The 18,430-nt window shown below is 43.8% G+C and overlaps 1 protein-coding gene across 2 annotated transcripts in view; it reads right to left on the bottom strand.

Annotated features, from left to right (window-relative positions):
- The window catches only part of CNTNAP4 (contactin associated protein family member 4), a 222,557-nt gene that overhangs the window by 94,744 nt on the left and 109,383 nt on the right, over positions 1-18,430 (bottom strand). For both annotated transcript variants that reach the window (XR_007891847.1, XM_051643036.1), the window contains exons 5-6: positions 1,517-1,720; positions 1,175-1,359 (exon numbers count right to left, since the gene is read on the bottom strand). Coding sequence is in view for 1 of the 2 variants with exons in the window: in XM_051643036.1 (XP_051498996.1) it covers positions 1,175-1,359; positions 1,517-1,720 (389 nt within the window). In the remaining variant the exon portion in view is untranslated. The remainder of the gene's footprint in view (positions 1-1,174; positions 1,360-1,516; positions 1,721-18,430) is intronic.

Raw genomic sequence — 18,430 nt, 5'->3', positions numbered from 1 at the left:
TGAACTTTTGAACTCACCCATTCCAAAGCTATTCTAATTGACATTATAGAACAGGTGAGTTTAAACTTTTATTATTTTTTTTTTAGTTTTGAAACTTCAGTTAATATTTAAAATCAATTTATGAAAAAAGCCATGAAATTAAATGTCATGTTTAATTAAATATATCATGTTATTAAATTGAGAAAATGTTTTGTCAAAAATATAATTCTAAATACAATTTTCATAGCTTTTTGGAAGTTTTTTGGTTTTTTTCTAGCTTTTGCTTATACTTCCAACAGAAGTATGTGGAGGAATGGAACAAATTGTTTTACAAAACTAGTCAAAATCTATTTGCCAATCAGTTAAAACTAAAAGTTTGCTCTGATTTTAAAAAATCTGTTTAGTTGCTTGTTTGGTTTATTTTTTGTTTAAAATTGATATGATCCCCAAGCCCTGGAATTGTGGCTTAGATTCAGAAATGTTAAGCAGAAGCATTACTTTAATCCTGTGAAAGGTATTTTTTCAAAATGGGATAATGCAGACACAGAACAGCATGAAATTTTACTCTGTTTAAGCCTCAGATGAGTAGAATGAAGTAACTTAGTTGTGGAGGTTCAAAACAGTCTGTTCTATTAATCATTGTTTCAACCATCAAACATGTGAGATACAAACATAAGGCAGCCAGTCATCACATTACAACTATGAAATAGTGGTATTTTTTAATCATAGGTGGGAAACTCACAGCAAATAGCATCAACTCCTTTCCATTAACCTACCATTTGCATAAACAAGGATTTTTCACAGTGTATTTGCAATATTTAACAGGAATTTAAGCCCTAAGGTAAACAGTTCTAAAATGGTTTCTCATCAAGCCAAAAAATAGTAACTTTGAGTTGGTGCTCTTTCCTTGTATTTGTATACTGTTTACCACATTTGCAGCCTCACTGTGACAAAGATAGTTAAACAATGAATTCTGAGATGAAATACATGGTCTTTTGAAAATTTCGAGTTGCAAGTTTAGTGGAGCATTAGTAATCTAAGAACATCCATCTGTCTTTGATCATTTCCTCAGAAGACAGAAAATCCCTAAAGCCTTAAGCACTATAAACTTCTTAAGTTCTGTCTCTTACGCTTGTTTCACTGGATTTACATAACAAAGTTAATAAATGTAAAAAAAGAAAGGCAATTTTCACACCTCATAATCAAGGTCCAAATAACTGAATTCTCCTCTTGCATGAAAACGGTGAGTATGTTTATCCACAGTAAAGTTTACTTGATTGTTAAAGTATTCGATGATAACAGAATGCCAGTGTTGATCATCCAATAGGCTGCCCAGTGTAATATTAATGTGGGCATTAGGAGGATGAGTTTTAGTATCACCTTGAGAAAAGCGAAAAAAAAAAAAATCCATATAAAAATACATTTATTCACATATGTACTGCTAGTTTACAATATCCTGTATATTGAAATCCACTTAACAAATCAATTTGGTGAAATCTGATAACTATATTAGACTTTATGAGACTGTAGCTTTTACCTAAATTAATGAGTAGGGACAGCTTCCCTTTAATTAATTCCAGTGTGATGTGGTGTCCATTTTGCCCTTTTCTGTGGAGAAGAATTCCATCACTTTGCATTGTCTTAAACTTCAGAGAAATCACTTCTTTCAGTTCACTCATGAGTTTTTGATTAAATGTGTAAATTAGACAGCTCTTCCCATCAAAACCAACCACCTCAGACCCTAGAAATAAAGCAATGAAAGACAATGTGTAATGCTATATGTGTTACTTCAGTATGGTATCAAGTCCCACCACTAGCATTACCAGATTCACCTATGTCCATAAAGCGTAGCTTATTTCTGCTACTGTTGTTCTTCCATAAATGTTAAGACTATACTGCTTTAATGACAATGCTATCACTAGGTAATAAAGCACGGTAAGCAGAAAAGCTCTGGCTTCTATTCCCATCTAATACTTATCTCACATGCTGAAAGTTGTTCCTTGCCTTGAAGCCATGAAGTATTTTGACCATTTCTGATTTTACTGTATTCTTAGGTTGAAAATCTGTATTAATTTATCTGCAGTTAATTCCAATTAACAAAATAAAGAAGAGAAAAAAACATGTCCATTACATTTAACTGTGTTTCAGAAACTTTGTGCAGGCTATAGATTTAAGCCACTATTAAAATAAATCTGGATACCTATACAGTATCATGGCATACTATTCTAATAAACAAACAAAAATATTCTAAAATTAAAACATGCTATCTGTGAGTAAGGCCTGGTTCTCTTCATTAGTTTTGGTTGTTTGTTGTTTTTTTTTTTTACTGTCATAATAAACTTTAATCAAGCTGAATTACTGTTTTAGTACTGGAATACAGGATCCATATATTGCTGGTACCCACATGGAGGAGAAGCAGAAGGGCGTAGTCTGAAGGTTGGACAAGACTTAACAGGCTGTCCACAATGTTGTGGATTGAAGTCCCTAGAAAGCAGGTCAGGAAGGCAGATAGGGAGGCCTTCAACACCTGCAGTGGGTTGAGTTGGGAACATACTTCAAGGGACATCTTATCATACAATAGCTGGCATTAGAAGGGACTTTTTAAAGACCATCTGCTTCTAATGTCCCTGCTATGGGCAGGGACATTTTGTACTAAGGAGGGAACAGGTGAGGGGAAAGAATGGAGAAGGGTAGGTGGAAAGGAAGGGAGAAGAAGAAAGGGGAAAGGAGAAAAATGAACAGATTTTATCTCATTAATAGAAATTATTATCTGTCATAATCAGTACACATTGATGAAGAATACACACAAATGAACTGCTTATAAAAAGCTCATAGAGTATTTGCTGTTCATAAGGACAGAAGAAAAAGGTAATTACCCTTGAAAGATACATTCATGAAATAAATGAAGATGCAAAGGACACTCAATAAAATACAAAGTTATTTTTCAACTGACTGGTTCACTTCTTGCAAGTCAACAGAAAACCGTTGTCTATTTACTAATTTTATTTTATTGCATTAAAGATATTTCTTCACATTGTTGGCATGGAAACAAATTCAATTCAACTTAGATATAGTACTTAAAGTCAGTAACTTATGTTCCATTTTTAAAAACCCTTGTCAAGTGAATGCAGCTATGTTTTTAAATATAGTGCAATGATTTCTGTCACCATTTGACTCAGGTTCAACAACAATGCTCTCAATCCCTTCCCCCTCCCACCCAGGTAGGGAAGGAGGGAGAGAAAAAGAGAGAGACTTGGCTGGATTGAAAACTAAACAACAAAGATTTGATTAAACACTAATGATATAAGAAAATATATACAATTATATACAAATATGTTCAGATATGTGCAAAAGCCTCTCGCTTCCCTCCACCCCAGAAACTCCCACAGCATCTCCTTAGCTGCAAACAGTCCCGAAGAATTCCAGACTGCTGCTGGCGAAAGTGAAGAGTGATGAGGGTCAGGAGAGCTCGAGCCTAAGGGTCAACAGCGATGGATGGACAGAGTCCTCCCCGGACACTGGCCATGGATGGAAGAGAAAGGAAGAAGAAGAAGGAAGGAAGTTGTCTTCTGTGTTCTCTCACCTTCCTCTGAGCTTACATAGATATATGAAATGGAGTATCTCTGGCCAATTTTGCTGTCTAACCCAGCCTCCTACGGGGGGGGTCATAGATCTCCCCATAGTGTCTGAGCTGGCAGAGTAAAGATGTGACCTTGAAGACCCAGCAGTTACAAAAACATTCCTCTCTTATCAGCTTTATTTAGAGCACACTGTGACTAGTTAAAAGAAAGCTTACTGAAGGGAGGGGGAAAATAAATCAGTAAAAGTACAATTGGCTTCATCCTGGCAGAAACCAGTACAATTTCCTTCACATATTGATAATGTAATTCTCACTTATGACTAATTCATTTATCAAATGTACAATGCATAAATATGACATTCTACCTAAACATGAATACTAGGTTACCTGCTTTACTTCATAATGTCATGGAATGAATGTGGACATTAAAAGCATTAATCTGCTCTCCGGTCCTTTCCAGTTTTGGTGAAAACAGACCTGAAAAGGTTCACAATGTTCAGAACAGTTAGTTAAATAAGGACTCAGGCATTGCTTTGAACCAAGACTTGGGGGCTGGTATTGCATGTTAAATTTACTTTTAATAAGCCACATATAAAATCAACTTCTTTGTAATTGCATTCACATCAAACACTTGAAAGTGCATTATTCCAGTTACAAAGAGAATGGGAACTTCATTCTATGACTGATGAAACTGTGCCATAAGTCTTATGCATTCCAGCGAGCAAGGGAATGTTCGAAATCCCTCAGATACATTTAAGTGTTAGAGGACCCTGGAATAGGATTTGCATAACACAGTATCTGCAATACTTGTTGTTATGGACTGGATCTAACACTGTTTTAATGTACAGTATGCAGTTAGTTCACAGTTATCTTTCTCCTACAATTTTACATGATCATATTTTTCACATTCAAACACATCTTCCTGTTTGTCATGTGAAAAAGACTTTTGGGTTTTATTTTTTATTTTTGTGTTTGATTTTTTGGTTGGCTTTTTTGGTTTTGTTTGGGTTTTTTTGTTTTGTTTCTTTGCTTTGGTTTGATTTGGTTTTGTTTGGGGGTTTTGGTTGTTCATTTGTTTGTTTGGCTGGTTGGTTTTTCACATCCTATGCTTTAAAATGAGAAAGAGAGCACTGTAATAAAGACAGCAAAAGAATAAGCCAACGACTCTTCTAATTTCCCTTTTAGTTTCAGAGGATAGATTAACCTGAATTCTGTTTTATATGGCTTAATTGTCACATCTGACATTTCCGGAACAAGACACAGGGAATGTCTGTAGAGATTCATCAGTCTCTTTTGCACACACTAAATAGGAAGAACCATAAGGCAGAAGCTGAGAGAGATTTTGGGGTGGGGTTTTGTCATGGCACAAGAAGATTTTGTCAGTCCACATGAAGCCAGGTAGTTCACTTGGAGGTAGAAAACATCTTTACTACTTTCTTACATGAAAAATACTGTAGAACAGGAGTAAGACAACTGAGGAACATGGCAGAGGTAGCAGAATGGGGAACAAGAAGAACTAAACACAAAGGACATGGGAGAACTCTTTTAACATCTCATCTAACTCCATAAATGACTCCCCTTAAGTAGCCTTCTATTCTGTAAGTGCTAAGAGGTAAAAATTGAGGGACTTCTTTTGGATACATGGTTTGCAAACATATAAAATATAATAGCCCTTGGTCTAAATTTTTATAGTAAAAAAGGAGTTTTGTGTCAAAAAAAGGGAAACAAAACTCATAATAACCTAGTTTATCCTATGGACATCTATCATGGACATTATCAAATCTCACTGAGGTTGGAGCTAAAAGGGTGAAGATTAGTTCTGAGAATACTAGACTCAGTTGTTCAGAGCAGGTATTTGGCTGGCAGATAACAGAGCTGGCAACCTGAGAGTAGTGCTAACTGTTGTCCTCTTTTGATTACTTTTTGGTAACTTTTTTTTTTTTTCTCATGCAATAGACACTTTATTTCTTATGAAACAGTGAGATCAACTTTATATATACTTGTAGTTTTGGCTTCAGTCTGTAATTTGGAGCAAATAAGACTGAAAGAAGAAATTAATTAATTTGCATTTAATTACAGGACACAGTCCACATACTCAGTAGTAAATCTGGCTGATTAACCCAGACACCAGTGCTACATCCAGAAGCAATATGAAGACTAATAAGAAGGATTACAGAGCCCTAGGAGCAGCAGTGAAGGACTTGGGAGCATGGACAGTCTTTACATCAACCCTCCTGGTCAAAGGGAAGGGGCTTGCAAGGGCCAATCAAATCAGGAAAATCAATACATGGCCACAGGAGTAGTGTCACAGTCAGGGCTTTGGATGCTTAGACCATGGAACTAGCTTTGAGAAACCTGTTCTGCTTGGGGCTAATGGGGCTCATGTCTCAGAGAAAGGATAGAGCATCTCTGGCCATATGCTTGCCAATTTAATAAAGAGGGCTTTAAATTAGAGTTGCTGGGGGAGGGGATCCTGAATCCATCCCACTTAAACCACTTTGAGGCCAGTACCAGTAGCAGATGCCCTGGGCCTAGAGAAAGATCACAGGCCAGCAGGAGAACACCTGAAGTGCAGGGGAATGTAATTGTAGCCTATAAGGCAGCTTCAATGGGAGCCCAACTTAAATGCCTCTATGTAATCATAGAATCACAGAATGCCAGGCTGAGAGGATCTCAACCTTTTTAAGTAGTACTATAATTTACATGAGGTGGCTCAGCACCCTGTCAAGCTGAGACTTAAAATGGCCCAATGTGGGGAAATCTACCACTTCCCTTGGAAGACTATTCTAATGTTTGATTGTCCTCATTGTGAAAAATTTACTTTTTATGTCCAATCAGAATCTCCCCAGGAGCAACTTCTGCCCATTACACTTTGTCTTTTCCATGTGACTCCTTGTAAACAGGGAGTCTGCATCTTCTTGCAAGCCACTCTTTAAGTACTGGAACATGGTAATAAGGTCTCCACTAAGTCTTCTTTTCTCAAGGCTGAACAAACCCAGTTTTCTCAGCTTCTCCTCATATGGCATGTCCTCCAGTCGTCTCCTCATCCTTCTGGCCCTTCTCTGGACCTTCTCCAGCCTGTCCACATCCTTTTTGTAGAGTGGGGACCAAAACTGAATGCAATACTTCAGGTGTGGGCTGAGAAGTGCTGAGTAAAGTGGGATGATATCTTCATTATCTCTGCTGGTGATGTCTTTTTTGATGCAGCCCAGCAACTTCTTGGGTTTCTTTGCTACTACAGCACACTGTTTACTCATGTTGAGCCTGTTACCCACCAACACCCCCAAGTCCCTTTCCACAGGGCTACTCTCCAGACATGTGGATCCCAGTCTGAACTGCACTCCTGGGTTATGTGTTCCCAGGTGCAAGACCTGACACTTCTCCCCATTGAACTTCATAAGACTCCTGCCAACCCACTCCTCCAGCCTGTCCAGGTCAGCCTGGAGGGCGGCTCTCCCTTCTAGAGTGTCAGCCTCTCCACTCCTCTTGGTGTCATCAGCAAAATTCATCAGGGTGCTCTTGATCCCAACATCAAGGTCACTTATGAGGATGTTAAACAGCATTGGGCCCAGTATTGATTCCTGGGGGACCCCACTTGTGACTTGCTGCCAGTCTGAGGAGGAACTATTTTCTATCACCCTCTGGGTATGGTCTGTCAGCCGGTTCCGCACCCACCACACAGACCACTTGTCCAGGCTGTAATGACTCAGTTTTTCCAGGAGGAGGCTGTGGGGGACCGTAGCAAAAGCCTTGGAGAAGTCCAGGTAGAAAATATTTCCGTATTTTTAACACTATCACATTCTTTAAGTACTACCTTACAGTATAGAATGTTTGAAGTACATATTCCTTTTCAATTGTTTCCTTAAACTTGATTCTGTACCGAAAGAATAAAACACAGAAAAATACATATCCTTCCACAATAGGAGCTACTGCCCACATATTCAATATTTTAACTATGTAGCTACTTATTCTATATGTTTTAGTACTAGTAGTGGTATTTTTATTAACATGGATACTATCTTCTTTTTTGTTTTCCATTGGTAACGTTACAATAGAGATGTCACATAAGAGACACAAAAGGTACTTTGGAAGGTTTGATCAAAAAATAGATAGTTAAAAACTAGACTTTAGGCATGTGTGAAAGAGAGTTCCTCATTTTATACATGTTTGAGAGCAAGCTTTTGAATAAGGATTTAAATATTGTCAACTGCACAAGGAAAAGGACTGTGAAGAACTAAAGCTGATTGACTTTCGGTGAAGCTTACAGACAGGAAGGACTGTATTACAGTCAGGTAGCAGAGACATGAGATTTCCAATAGAGCATTCAGATGAGCTTTAAACTGGGAATTACAAAGTCAGATGTTCAACTTCCATTTTTAACTTTGAGTAGTACTAGCACTTAACACAGTGGAAGGAAGTTGAATCTTGGCCACATTTTTCAGTTACAGCAGAATCATTACACTTTTCTAGGAATCCTAAGTCATGTTCCCAGTCTCCAGGTAGATGTCACTGAAGAATGTTGTGTGGGTTTAGCTTCTTACATCCTTCTCTTGGTATGAGCTGTTTGTTCTCTAGGTTTGGGCAGTTTATCTAATTTCTGAGGGGACCTAATCTCCTGCAGCCAGACTGAAACTTCCGATATCCTTAGTTTGTGGTCTTTTAATCATGGTCATTTACAAAACCAAGCTTAATGCATAAAGGCCAGAGACATGTTTAACTAATGTTCAGTTTGAAGTGACATATCATGTAGTAATAAATAGAAATAGGAGACATACAAATATGATTTAGAAGAGATCAGATGCATAGAGAGAACAGCAAACAGAGCTGCCAGTCACGTCTGCATCGGGGTAGAAAATCAGTGAAAAAAGGAGTCTTTTTTCTAGGTTTCTGGAGCTGGGAACAAGCCTGGACAGTGCCGGGACAAGGCCATCTCATCAGAGCTCACCCCCTACTCCCACAGAAGCAGCCCCAGGGAATGCCAGCAATAAGCAGCACAGTGAACACAGCTGGCAAACAGGGCATGTCATATCAGAAAGAGTGTGGCAGTTTGCTCAAGCAGTTCATGCAGGGAAGGCATGGGGGGCAGAATGGTGGTTATGAGAAGGAGGTCCAGGGCTGGAGCTCTGGCTGTGGGATCTGCACTCTCTGCCTTGGGAGTGGCCAGGGTGTAGATCCGTAAGGAGCGCCTGAGGTGTGATGCTGCTGTGCAGACCCCAGGCTGTGGAAGCTGCCTGAACCATTCTCTTATATCTGAGTGCCCTGGTTTGAGCCAGGATGAAGCCAATTGTCCTTTTACTAATTTTTTTTTTTCTTTTCTTCAGCAAGCTTTCTTTTAACTAGTCACAGTGTGTTCTAAATAAGGCTGATAAGAGAGGAATGTTTTTCCAGCTGCTGGGTCTTCAAGGTCACATCTGAACAGACACTTTCTGCAATGAATCTACTGCCCCTTTTGCCCAACATGCAATTGTACATGTGGTATACAGCCAAGGGCATTCTGCTCTGTGTAGCTGCTCTTGTGATTGTTTTATGGTTTTTTTGACAGAACTGTAGCCATAATGAACCGTATAATTACCAGCCTAGTGATCCTAGGGATTATGATACTGATCTTTATGGGGGCACTGTATGTGTACAGTTACAGTACAAATCCTAGTGGTACAACTCCTAAAGTGAACGGAGCGGTCCATGCTGGTAATAGCAGTAGCAAGCTCAATTTTGCCTCTCCATTTTCTTTCAAGCTGAATCTCCCAGCTCTTGATTTGAATAGCATTGTTGCAGTAGGGATGCTTCTGCTGAATGTTTATAATGTATTGTGGATGCGTAGGGCAAGGTGTTGCTCCAATCACTGCCACTCCCCCACAGGCAATGCTGCTGCCACTGCTGCCACCCGTGATGCTGTCACCACCACTGCTGCTGATACCACCACTCATACTGCTACAAAAACAGCTGCCTCTACAAGTGCTGCTACAAAAACAACTGCTTCTACAAAGATAAAGTCCACTCCCTTTCAAATCAAGCTAGTTCACCCTGTGACCAGGAACAAAGCAAGGGCAAAACGCTCCTCCCGTCTGAGACATCCAGAGTTCCTTCAAGCAACAACAGAGACTGAAACTGAGGAGGCAGAGGATTCTAAAGCAGTTGATGGAGCAGGTACCTCTCAAACAGATAAAAAATCAGACCACTTTCAAGCAGATAGAACAGCAGGCCCTCCTCAATCAGATGACGACGATGACCTTGTCCAGCCTTTCTCTGTGAAAGAACTGCGCCTTATGAGAAAGGACTTTTCCCACACTGATGGTGAGGCAATTCTTCCTTGGTTGCTCTGATGCTCTTATAGTGGTGCTGAAACCTACAACGTGAACGAGAGAGAAGCCCAGCCATTGGGATCCTTGGCCAGAGATGCTGGTATTGATAGAGCACTTAGTAGTAAGATGGGAACTACCATCCTGTGGGACCAACTTCTTTCAGCTGTCAGAGAGAGATGTCACCCACAAGGGTGACATCGAATGGCACCGAAGCAGAACACCCACTCTTGAGAAAGCCATTACATACTTGAGAGAAATAGCTGTGCGAGAAGTAAGTGATCTATGATAAAGATGGACTTACAAATCCTGATGACGTTCTGTGCAACACACAAATGTTCCAGAGATTTGCACAGGCTGTACCAGCAGCACATGCCCATATATTCTCTTTCATGGGTGCTTTGAAGATTATGCAAGACCAACTGTGCATGAGATGGCTCTCAAAGCACAACAGTATGGAGCCATAATCTCTGATTTCCATCAGTTACACACCTCAGACATTGAAAAATTGCTAACAGAAAGAATAAGATGCCGAACAGATGGGAAAGTAAACTCCAGAATCTCCCTGGAGACAACTGGTCACCTGTTGCAGCCATTAAGAAGAGACATCCTGCTATGAGACAGCAGCAAGAGAGACAGGACCCACTGTGCCACCACCTGTGGTCTCTCTTGCAAAATTATTTTAAAGATGACATTAAAGTCTGGGACAAGAAACCTGCTGATATTCTCCATTAACGTGTGCAAGACCTACTAAACAGAACAAAGGCAGGAGATGGGTCTTCCAAGAAGAAAGCTGCACCAGTAATCACCCAGGATGGTGCATCAAACTCTAATGCTTAATATTAGAGGTGCCCTGTCTCCAACCAGGGAGAGGAGAGCGACAACTGAGTTCACTGAATTCTAGAGTAAACTTTCTCCTACCCATCATACCACCAATGTGACCTGGAGCAAATGGACTGATTTGATCGCCTAGCGAGCTCAAATAGGAAGATCTAATTGTCCAGGTATTGTACAAGCAATTACAAGTTGGCCAGAATGCACACACTTTGGAATGCCACCACCAAGACTGAAAAACAATTTGCTCCTTTCACCAATGGCTCCTGCCATCTTGTAGGGAACCGCCGGAAGTGGAAGGCTGCTGTGTGGAGTCCTACACAACTAGTTGCACAAGCAGCTGAAGAAGAAGGTGAATCAAGTCAGTGTGCAGAGGTAAAAGCCATCCAGCTGGCTTTGGACATTGCTGAGCGAGAGAGGTGGTCTAAACTTTATTTCTACACTGACTCTTGGACGGCAGCAAATACCTTGTGAGGTTGGCTAAAGCAGTGGCAGCAGAACAGCTGGCAGTGAAAAGGTAAACCTATTTGGGTTGCTGACCTGTGTAAAGACATTGCAGCTTGGATAGAGAAATTGGTGGTAAAAGTGCATCTTGTAGAAGCACACGTACCTCTGAGTCAAGCCACTGAGGAACATCAACACAACCAACGAGCAGATGAGGCTGCTCAAGTGTTCCAAATAGATTTAGACTGGGAACATAAGGGTGAGCTCCTTCTGGCTTGATGGGCCCATGACACTTCAGGTCATCAGGGCAGAGATGCAACATACAAATGGGCTCATGACCGAGGGACTTAACCATGGACACTATTGCGCAGGTGATCCACGACTGTGAGACGTGCACTGCAATTGAGCAGGTGAAACAGTTGAAATCTTTGTAGTATGAGGGGAGGTGGTCTAAGTACAGGTATGGAGAGGCTTGGCAAATTGACTACATCACACTGCCTCAGACCCGCCAGGGTAAGTGCTACTTGCTTACAATGGTGGAAACAAGTACAGGATGGTTGAAAACATATCCTGTGCCTCATGCCACAGCCCAGAATACTATCCTGGGCCTTGAGAAGCAAATCTTGTGGAGACATGGCACTCCAGAGAGAACTGAGTCAGACAATGGAACTCATTTAAAAAACAGTCTTGTGACCAACTGGGCTAAAGAGCGTGGTATTGAGTGGGTATACCATATCCTGTGCTATGCACAAGCCTCAGTGAAAGCTGAAAGAATACAATGTTTTGTTGAAAGCTACCCTGAAGGCAATGGGTGGTGGAACTTTCAAAAACTGGGACAAAAATTTGGCAAAGGACACTTGGTTAGTTAATACCAGGGGATCCATCAATCAGGCTGGTCCTGCTCAGTCAAACCCTTTACACGGCACATGGGGATAAAGTCCCTGTGGTATGTGAAAGAAACCTGCTGGTTAAAAGCATTTGGGTCTATCTTGCTTCAGGCAAAGGTAAACCTGTCTGGGGTGTTGCTTTTGTTTAAGGACCTGGACATACCTGGTATGTGATGATGGAAGATGGTGAAGTACAATGTGTACCTCAAGGTAATCTGACTCTGGGGGACAATCCTTAATTTGACAGCAGGTAAAATATAGAGCCTATATGTAATATATGGTATGAATTGAGGGGTGGAATGTCCTGGTTTGAGCCAAGATGAAGCCAGTTGTCCTTTTACTAATTTTTTTTTCTTCAGCAAGCTTCTTTTAACTAGTCACAGTGTATACTAACTCAGGCTGATAAGAGAGGAATGTTTTTGTAACTGCTGGGTCTTCAAGGTCGCATCTTTGCCAGCTCAGAGTCTATGACCACCCCATAGGAGGCTGAATTAAGACAGACAGCAAAATTGGCCAGAGATATTCCATTCCATATGTTTACGTAAGCTCAGAAGAAGGTCAGAGATCACAGAAGACAACTTCCTTTCTTCTTCTTCTTCCTTTCTCTTCCGTCCATGGCTGGCGTCCAGGGAGGACTCTGTCCATCCGTCACTGTTGACCCTTAGGCTCGAGCTCTCCTGACCCTCATCACTCTTCACTTTCTCCAGCAGCAGTCTGGAATTCTTCAGGACTGTTCACAGCTCAGGAGAATGCTGTGGGAGTTTCTGGGGTGGGAGGAGGTAAGAGGCTTTTGCACATATCTGAACATATTTGTATATAATTGTATATATTTTCTTATATCATTAGTGTTTAATCAAATCTTTGTTGTTTGGTTTTCAATCCAGCCAAGTCTCTCTCTTTTTCTCTCCCTCCTTCCCTGCCTGGGTGGGAGGGGGAGGGGGATCAAGAGCATTGTTGTCAGACCTGAGTCAAACGTTGACAGTGAGGTAAGTGGAAGCCTGCCTGCAAAAGCTATGAACAGTGAATGACTTCCTGCATCAGACAGGTGAGAAGCAGGAGACAGTGAGGAGGCTGCAGAGTATCAGGGAGGTAGAGAATGAGATGAATAGTGTGATCCATATGATAACTGCTGAGGACAGGCAGACCAGTATGTGCCCAGTCAGCCAAATACTACCCTCCCTGCCTCCCCCCACCCCCCACAGTGTGCATGGAAAGGAGGGGAGCCACTGAAGTGGAGGAGTGGAAGGTCGCAGGAAGAAAAAATGTAAGAAAATGTAAGAAGAAGGTACTTCCCTCAAAGTCTGAGGTGCCCTTGAAGAAGCTGTTCACTCCTCTGCAAACAACAGAAGAGGAAAATAGCCAGCCTACACCAGTGCTAGTGCAGAATAAGGTGGCTCGATCTCTTCCAATTGTAGCAACCAGTGTGACCAAGAAAAAGTGATGGGTGACAGTAATAGGCAGTTCTCTTCTGAGAAGCACAAAGACACCTGTTTGCAGATGAGACCAACTGTCTAGACAGGTGTGTTCTTGCATCAAGGATGTCACTGAGAGGCTTCCTAGCCTTGTACACCCAACTAACCATTACCCACTCCTGGTGTTTCATGTGGGTATCACTGATGCAGCCACCAGCAGAGTTAAGAATACTAAAAAGGGCCCTGGGAGCAGCAGCTAAGAGCTCTGGTGCACCGACAGTATTTTCATCAATCCTGCCAGTCAAAGGGAAGGGGATAGATAAGGCAAATCATGTCCAGCAAATCGACAGCTGGCTATGTGACTGGTGCTACAGCCAAGGGTTTGGCTATCTGGATCATGGGACCAGCTTTAACAAACCTGGGTTGCTGGGGGCTGATGGGATCCACCTGTCAGAAAACGGGAGGAGCATCTTTGGCCGTATGCTAGCCAAGCTGTTGAAGAGGGCTTTAAACTGATGTGGCTGGGGGGATGGAATTTCCATTCACCCCACACTTATGATGTTCAGTGTCATGCCAGTATCAGTAATAGATGCCCAGATCCTATAGAAGTGGTGTAGAACAGCAAGGGAGTACCTGGTGCGTGGCATAATGAAATCCAAGCCTCTTCTGCTAGTCAGTTACCTTCACTGGAGGCCCAGCTTAAATGCCTCTATGCAAAGGCATGCAGCATGGGGAATAAACAGGAGGAGTTAGAGATGTGTGTGTGTCTGCAGGACTATGATCTTATTGGCACCATGGAGACCTGGTGGGAAGCCTCCTATGACTGGAACATCAAAATGGAGGGTTTCAAACTCTTTAGGAAGGACAGATGGCGGAAAAAAGGTAGGGATATTGAGCTCTATCGTCAGAGACATAGCTGGAGTCCAAGGAACATTCCCTGGGGATGAATAAGGAGCCAGCTGAGAGCTTATGTCTTAAGATTAAAAGGAAGGCAGGTACAGGTAATATTTCAGTGGCGGCCTGCTACAGGACGCCTAACCAGGAGGAGAGTATAGACGAAGCATTCTACAGACAGATAGGAGCAGCTACGCATTCACAAGTCATAGTCCTCATGGATGACTCCAACCACCCAGGTATCAGCTGGAAAGACAACTCTGCAAAGCACGAAGAATCCAGGAGGTTCCTAGAGTGTGCTGACAACTTTCTTCTCCAAGTAATTGAGGAACCAACAAGGAGAGGTGCTATGCTGGACCTTGTTCTCACCAACAAGGAAAGGCTGGTGAGGCATGTTAAGTTTTAGGCAGCCTTGGTTGTAGAGACTGTGAAATGGCCATTTTGATGAAGCCACTGAGGCAAGGAGCACCAGAGCGAGGGATCGTACTGGTGGACCCCTTCTGCAGCAGCTAAACCACGAGGAAACCCTCGGCAAAAGCGAGGAAGAGAAGGCGAGAAAGAGAGAAACAGAGAGAGTGGGAGGGAGTCAGTCCCAGCCCCTGTCGCTGGGCAGGGAGTGAGAGCTTCTGGGGAGTGGCAGCTCTGACTCACCGTGGGCAGAAGTAAAGGGACAGTGGCCTGCCCCCCCTCAGGTAGAAGAGCAGCCTCTAGGCAGCACCAGTGACCAGGAGTAGGCAAACAGCGTGTGGCACGGGAGAAGGGTGCTGCGCGGCAGTTTGCGCAGGCAGGGCACGCAGGGCAGGGCACGGGCCCCCTCTTGGTCAAGGTAAGAACTTGGCTAGTGATCATCCCCACCCCCCCCAAATAGGACGTAGACATGGTATCCACTCGGGCAAAAACCGTTGCCAGGAGGACAGCGGCAACCCAGACAGAGATCCCTCCCTCTCAAGAATGCAGCTGTCCAGGTCTCTGGCTGCTCAGAATGTCTAAACCTGTAAGTCGTATTGGAGGAGAGCAGAGGGAACACCTGCGTACGCTGTGACCAGGTGAATGATTTACTCCGCCTAGTGCCTGAGCTGAAAGAGGAGTTGGAAAGATTATGGAACATCTGGGATTGTGAAAGAGAAATAGATTGGTGGAGTAGTACTGCGGCAGCGCAGAGCGGAGAGTGGCAGCGCCACTGGCAGCGGTGAGAGCTGCTCCTTTAATTACTGAGGATTAAAGAAGGGGCCGGGCTTCCCGGAGGGGGCGAAGCCGGAGCAGAGCGAGCAGACCCGAGTCTGAGCGGGAAGCCTGCGAGGAACAGGAAGGCTGACGTGGCAGGGGTGTGGCTGAGAACGGCGGCAAGGTTTAAAAGCGGCCATCTCGGCAGCTCCCTCAGAGCGCGCGGCAGCGCAGAGCGGAGAGCGGCAGCGGCAGGAGCAGGGAGTGGCGCGAGGGCGGGGAGCGCGAGCGCACGCGGAGAGCGGCGCGAGTGGAGGCAGGGAGCAGAGAACACCGGTAGCTTTCTCTAGCATGGTGACAACACGCCCTAAAACCGTATTTAAAAAGGATGTGGGAACTCAGACGGAGGTTCTGAGCAGACACGCAGCTGTGCAGGTCTCTGGCTGCAGCGAGTGCCTGAGCCTGGCACTGGTGCCAGAGGGAGCCAGTGGCACCGCGTGTGTGCGGTGTGAGCAAATCAATGATCTCCTTAGGCAGGTGGTTAAACTGACAGAGGAGGTTGAAAGACTAAATAGATTGGTGGAGGCAAACCTTGAGGCAAGGGCAGGAGGAAGAGGTTCTGGAACAAGTGATGGATCCCCTCCCCTCCTGTCATCAGACAGAAGGAGAGAATTTTAGAGACATGGAGGAATGGAGGGAGGTCCGTCCTCGGAGAGGCAAGCAAAAACCCTCCCAACCTCCTCCGCCCTCTGAATTGCCCTTGAAGAATAGGTATAGGGCCTTGGAACTTCAGGGACAGGAAAATGAAGTTGGAGTGATAGATCTGACTAGTGAAGCATCTAGGACTTTTTGCTCAGCCCCACGCCTTAGGACTTCTTCAACTAAGAAGGAAAGGAGGGTAATTGTGGTGGGTGACTCCCTTCTGAGGGGAACAGAAGGGCCCATCTGTTGACCAGACCCATCCCACAGGGAGGTCTGCTGCCTCCCTCGGGCTCGGATTAGAGATGTTAAAAGGAAACTCCCTAATCTTGTAAATTCCTCCGATTACTACCCACTGCTGATTTTTCAGGTTGGCAGTGACAAAATTAAAATTATTACAAGAAATGTAAGGGCAATGAAGAGAGACTTCAGGGACCTGGGACGGCTAGTTAGGGAGTCTGGAGTGCAAGTAGTGTTTGCCTCCATACCTCCTGCAAGAATGGGTGGAGAGGTAAACAAGAAGAGTTTACTGATAAATGAATGGCTACGAGACTGGTGCCAAAGGCAGGGCTTTGGTTTTTTTTGGTCATGGGCTGCTATATGAGACACCTGGCCTGATGGTGGCAGGTGGGATCCACCTGTCCCAGAGGGGGAAAAGGCTTTTGGGGCAGGACTTAGCAGGGCTCATTGAGAGAGCTTTAAACTAGATGTGAAGGGGGAAGGGGAGAAAACTGGGTCTGTTAGGGACAAGCCCAAGAGGAACATACCAAGGCCTGAAGGGGGGTGGTCTAAGGAGGATTTGGTCCCACCAGTGTGCTCTACTTGCTTCCTGAAATGCCTGTACACCAATGCATGCAGCATGGGGAATAAACAGGAAGAGTTAGAGGTCTGTGTGCCATCTAAGGGTTATGATCTGGTAGCAATAACAGAGGCGTGGTGGGACAGCTCACATGACTGGAATGTGGCCATGGATGGCTTCGTCCTTTTTAGGAAAGACAGGTCAGCAAAGCGAGGTAGTGGAGTCACTCTTTATGTGAGAGAGCAACTAGAATGTATCGAGTTTTGTGCAGGGGCTGATGAGGAGCAAGTGGAAAGTCTGTGGGTACGAATTAAGGGGCAGGCTGGGAGATACAGTTGTGAGGGTCTATTACAGACCTCCTGATCAGGACGAGAGAGTTGATGAGGCTTTCTACAGGCAGCTGAAATCAGCCTTGCAACTACAGGCCTTAGTCCTCATGAGGGATTTTAACTACCGAGATATTTGCTGGAAGGCCTACATAGCCAGCCATTCACAGTCTAGGAGGCTCCTCCAATGCATTGATGATAACTTCTTGATACAAATGGTGGACAAACCAACTAGGAGAGGAGCACTGCTGGATTTTGTACTCAGCAACAAGGAGTGTCTGGTCGAAGCGGTGACAGTCAATGGCAGCCTTGGCTGCAGTGACCACGAGATGGTGGAGTTCAGGATCCTGTGTGGGAGGAACAGAATACCTAGCAGGACCAGAACCCTGGACTTCCACAGGTCCAACTTTGGCCTCCTCAATCAATTATTAAGAGAAGTCCCATGGGACAGGGTACTAGATAGTAAAGGGCCTCAAGATAGCTGAGGTCAACATTCAAGGACCACTTCTTGCAAGCTCAAGATCAGAGCATCCCAATGGGTAGGAAATCAAGTAAGGGAGCCAGGAGACCCTCATGGTTAAACAAGGAACTGCTGGGCGAACTCAAGTGGAAAAAGAGAATTTATGGATCATGGAAGGAGGGGCTGGCCACTTGGGAGGAATATAGGACTGTTGTCAGAGGATGTAGGGAGGCAATAAAGAAAGTGAAGGCTTTCTTGAAACTAAACCTTGCAAGTCAGATCAAAGGTCTTCTTCAAATACATTGCAGATAGAACTAACACTAGAGGCAATATAGGCCTGCAGCTGAACAAGGTGAGTGCCCTGGTGGCAGAGGACAGAGGTAATGAATGCCTTCTTTGCCTCTGTCTTTACTCCTGCAGACCCTCCCCACGAGCCCTAGATCCCTGAAGCCCCACAAGATGTCAGAGTGAAGGAGGAGTTTACTTTGGTAGATGAGGATTGGGTTAGGGATCAGTTAAGCAATCTGGACACCCACGAATCGATGGGTCCAGATGGAATACACCCACAGGTGCTTAGGGAACTGGCCACTCTCCATAATCTTTGTTAAGTCGTGGGCAACAGGACAGGTGCCTAAGGACTGGAGGATAACAAA

The sequence above is a fragment of the Apus apus genome, chromosome Z (assembly GCF_020740795.1).
Source record: "Apus apus isolate bApuApu2 chromosome Z, bApuApu2.pri.cur, whole genome shotgun sequence".
NCBI lineage: Eukaryota > Metazoa > Chordata > Aves > Apodiformes > Apodidae > Apus > Apus apus.
Note: the sequence above shows the minus strand (reverse complement) of the source record. Positions and strands in the feature narration are given on the sequence as shown.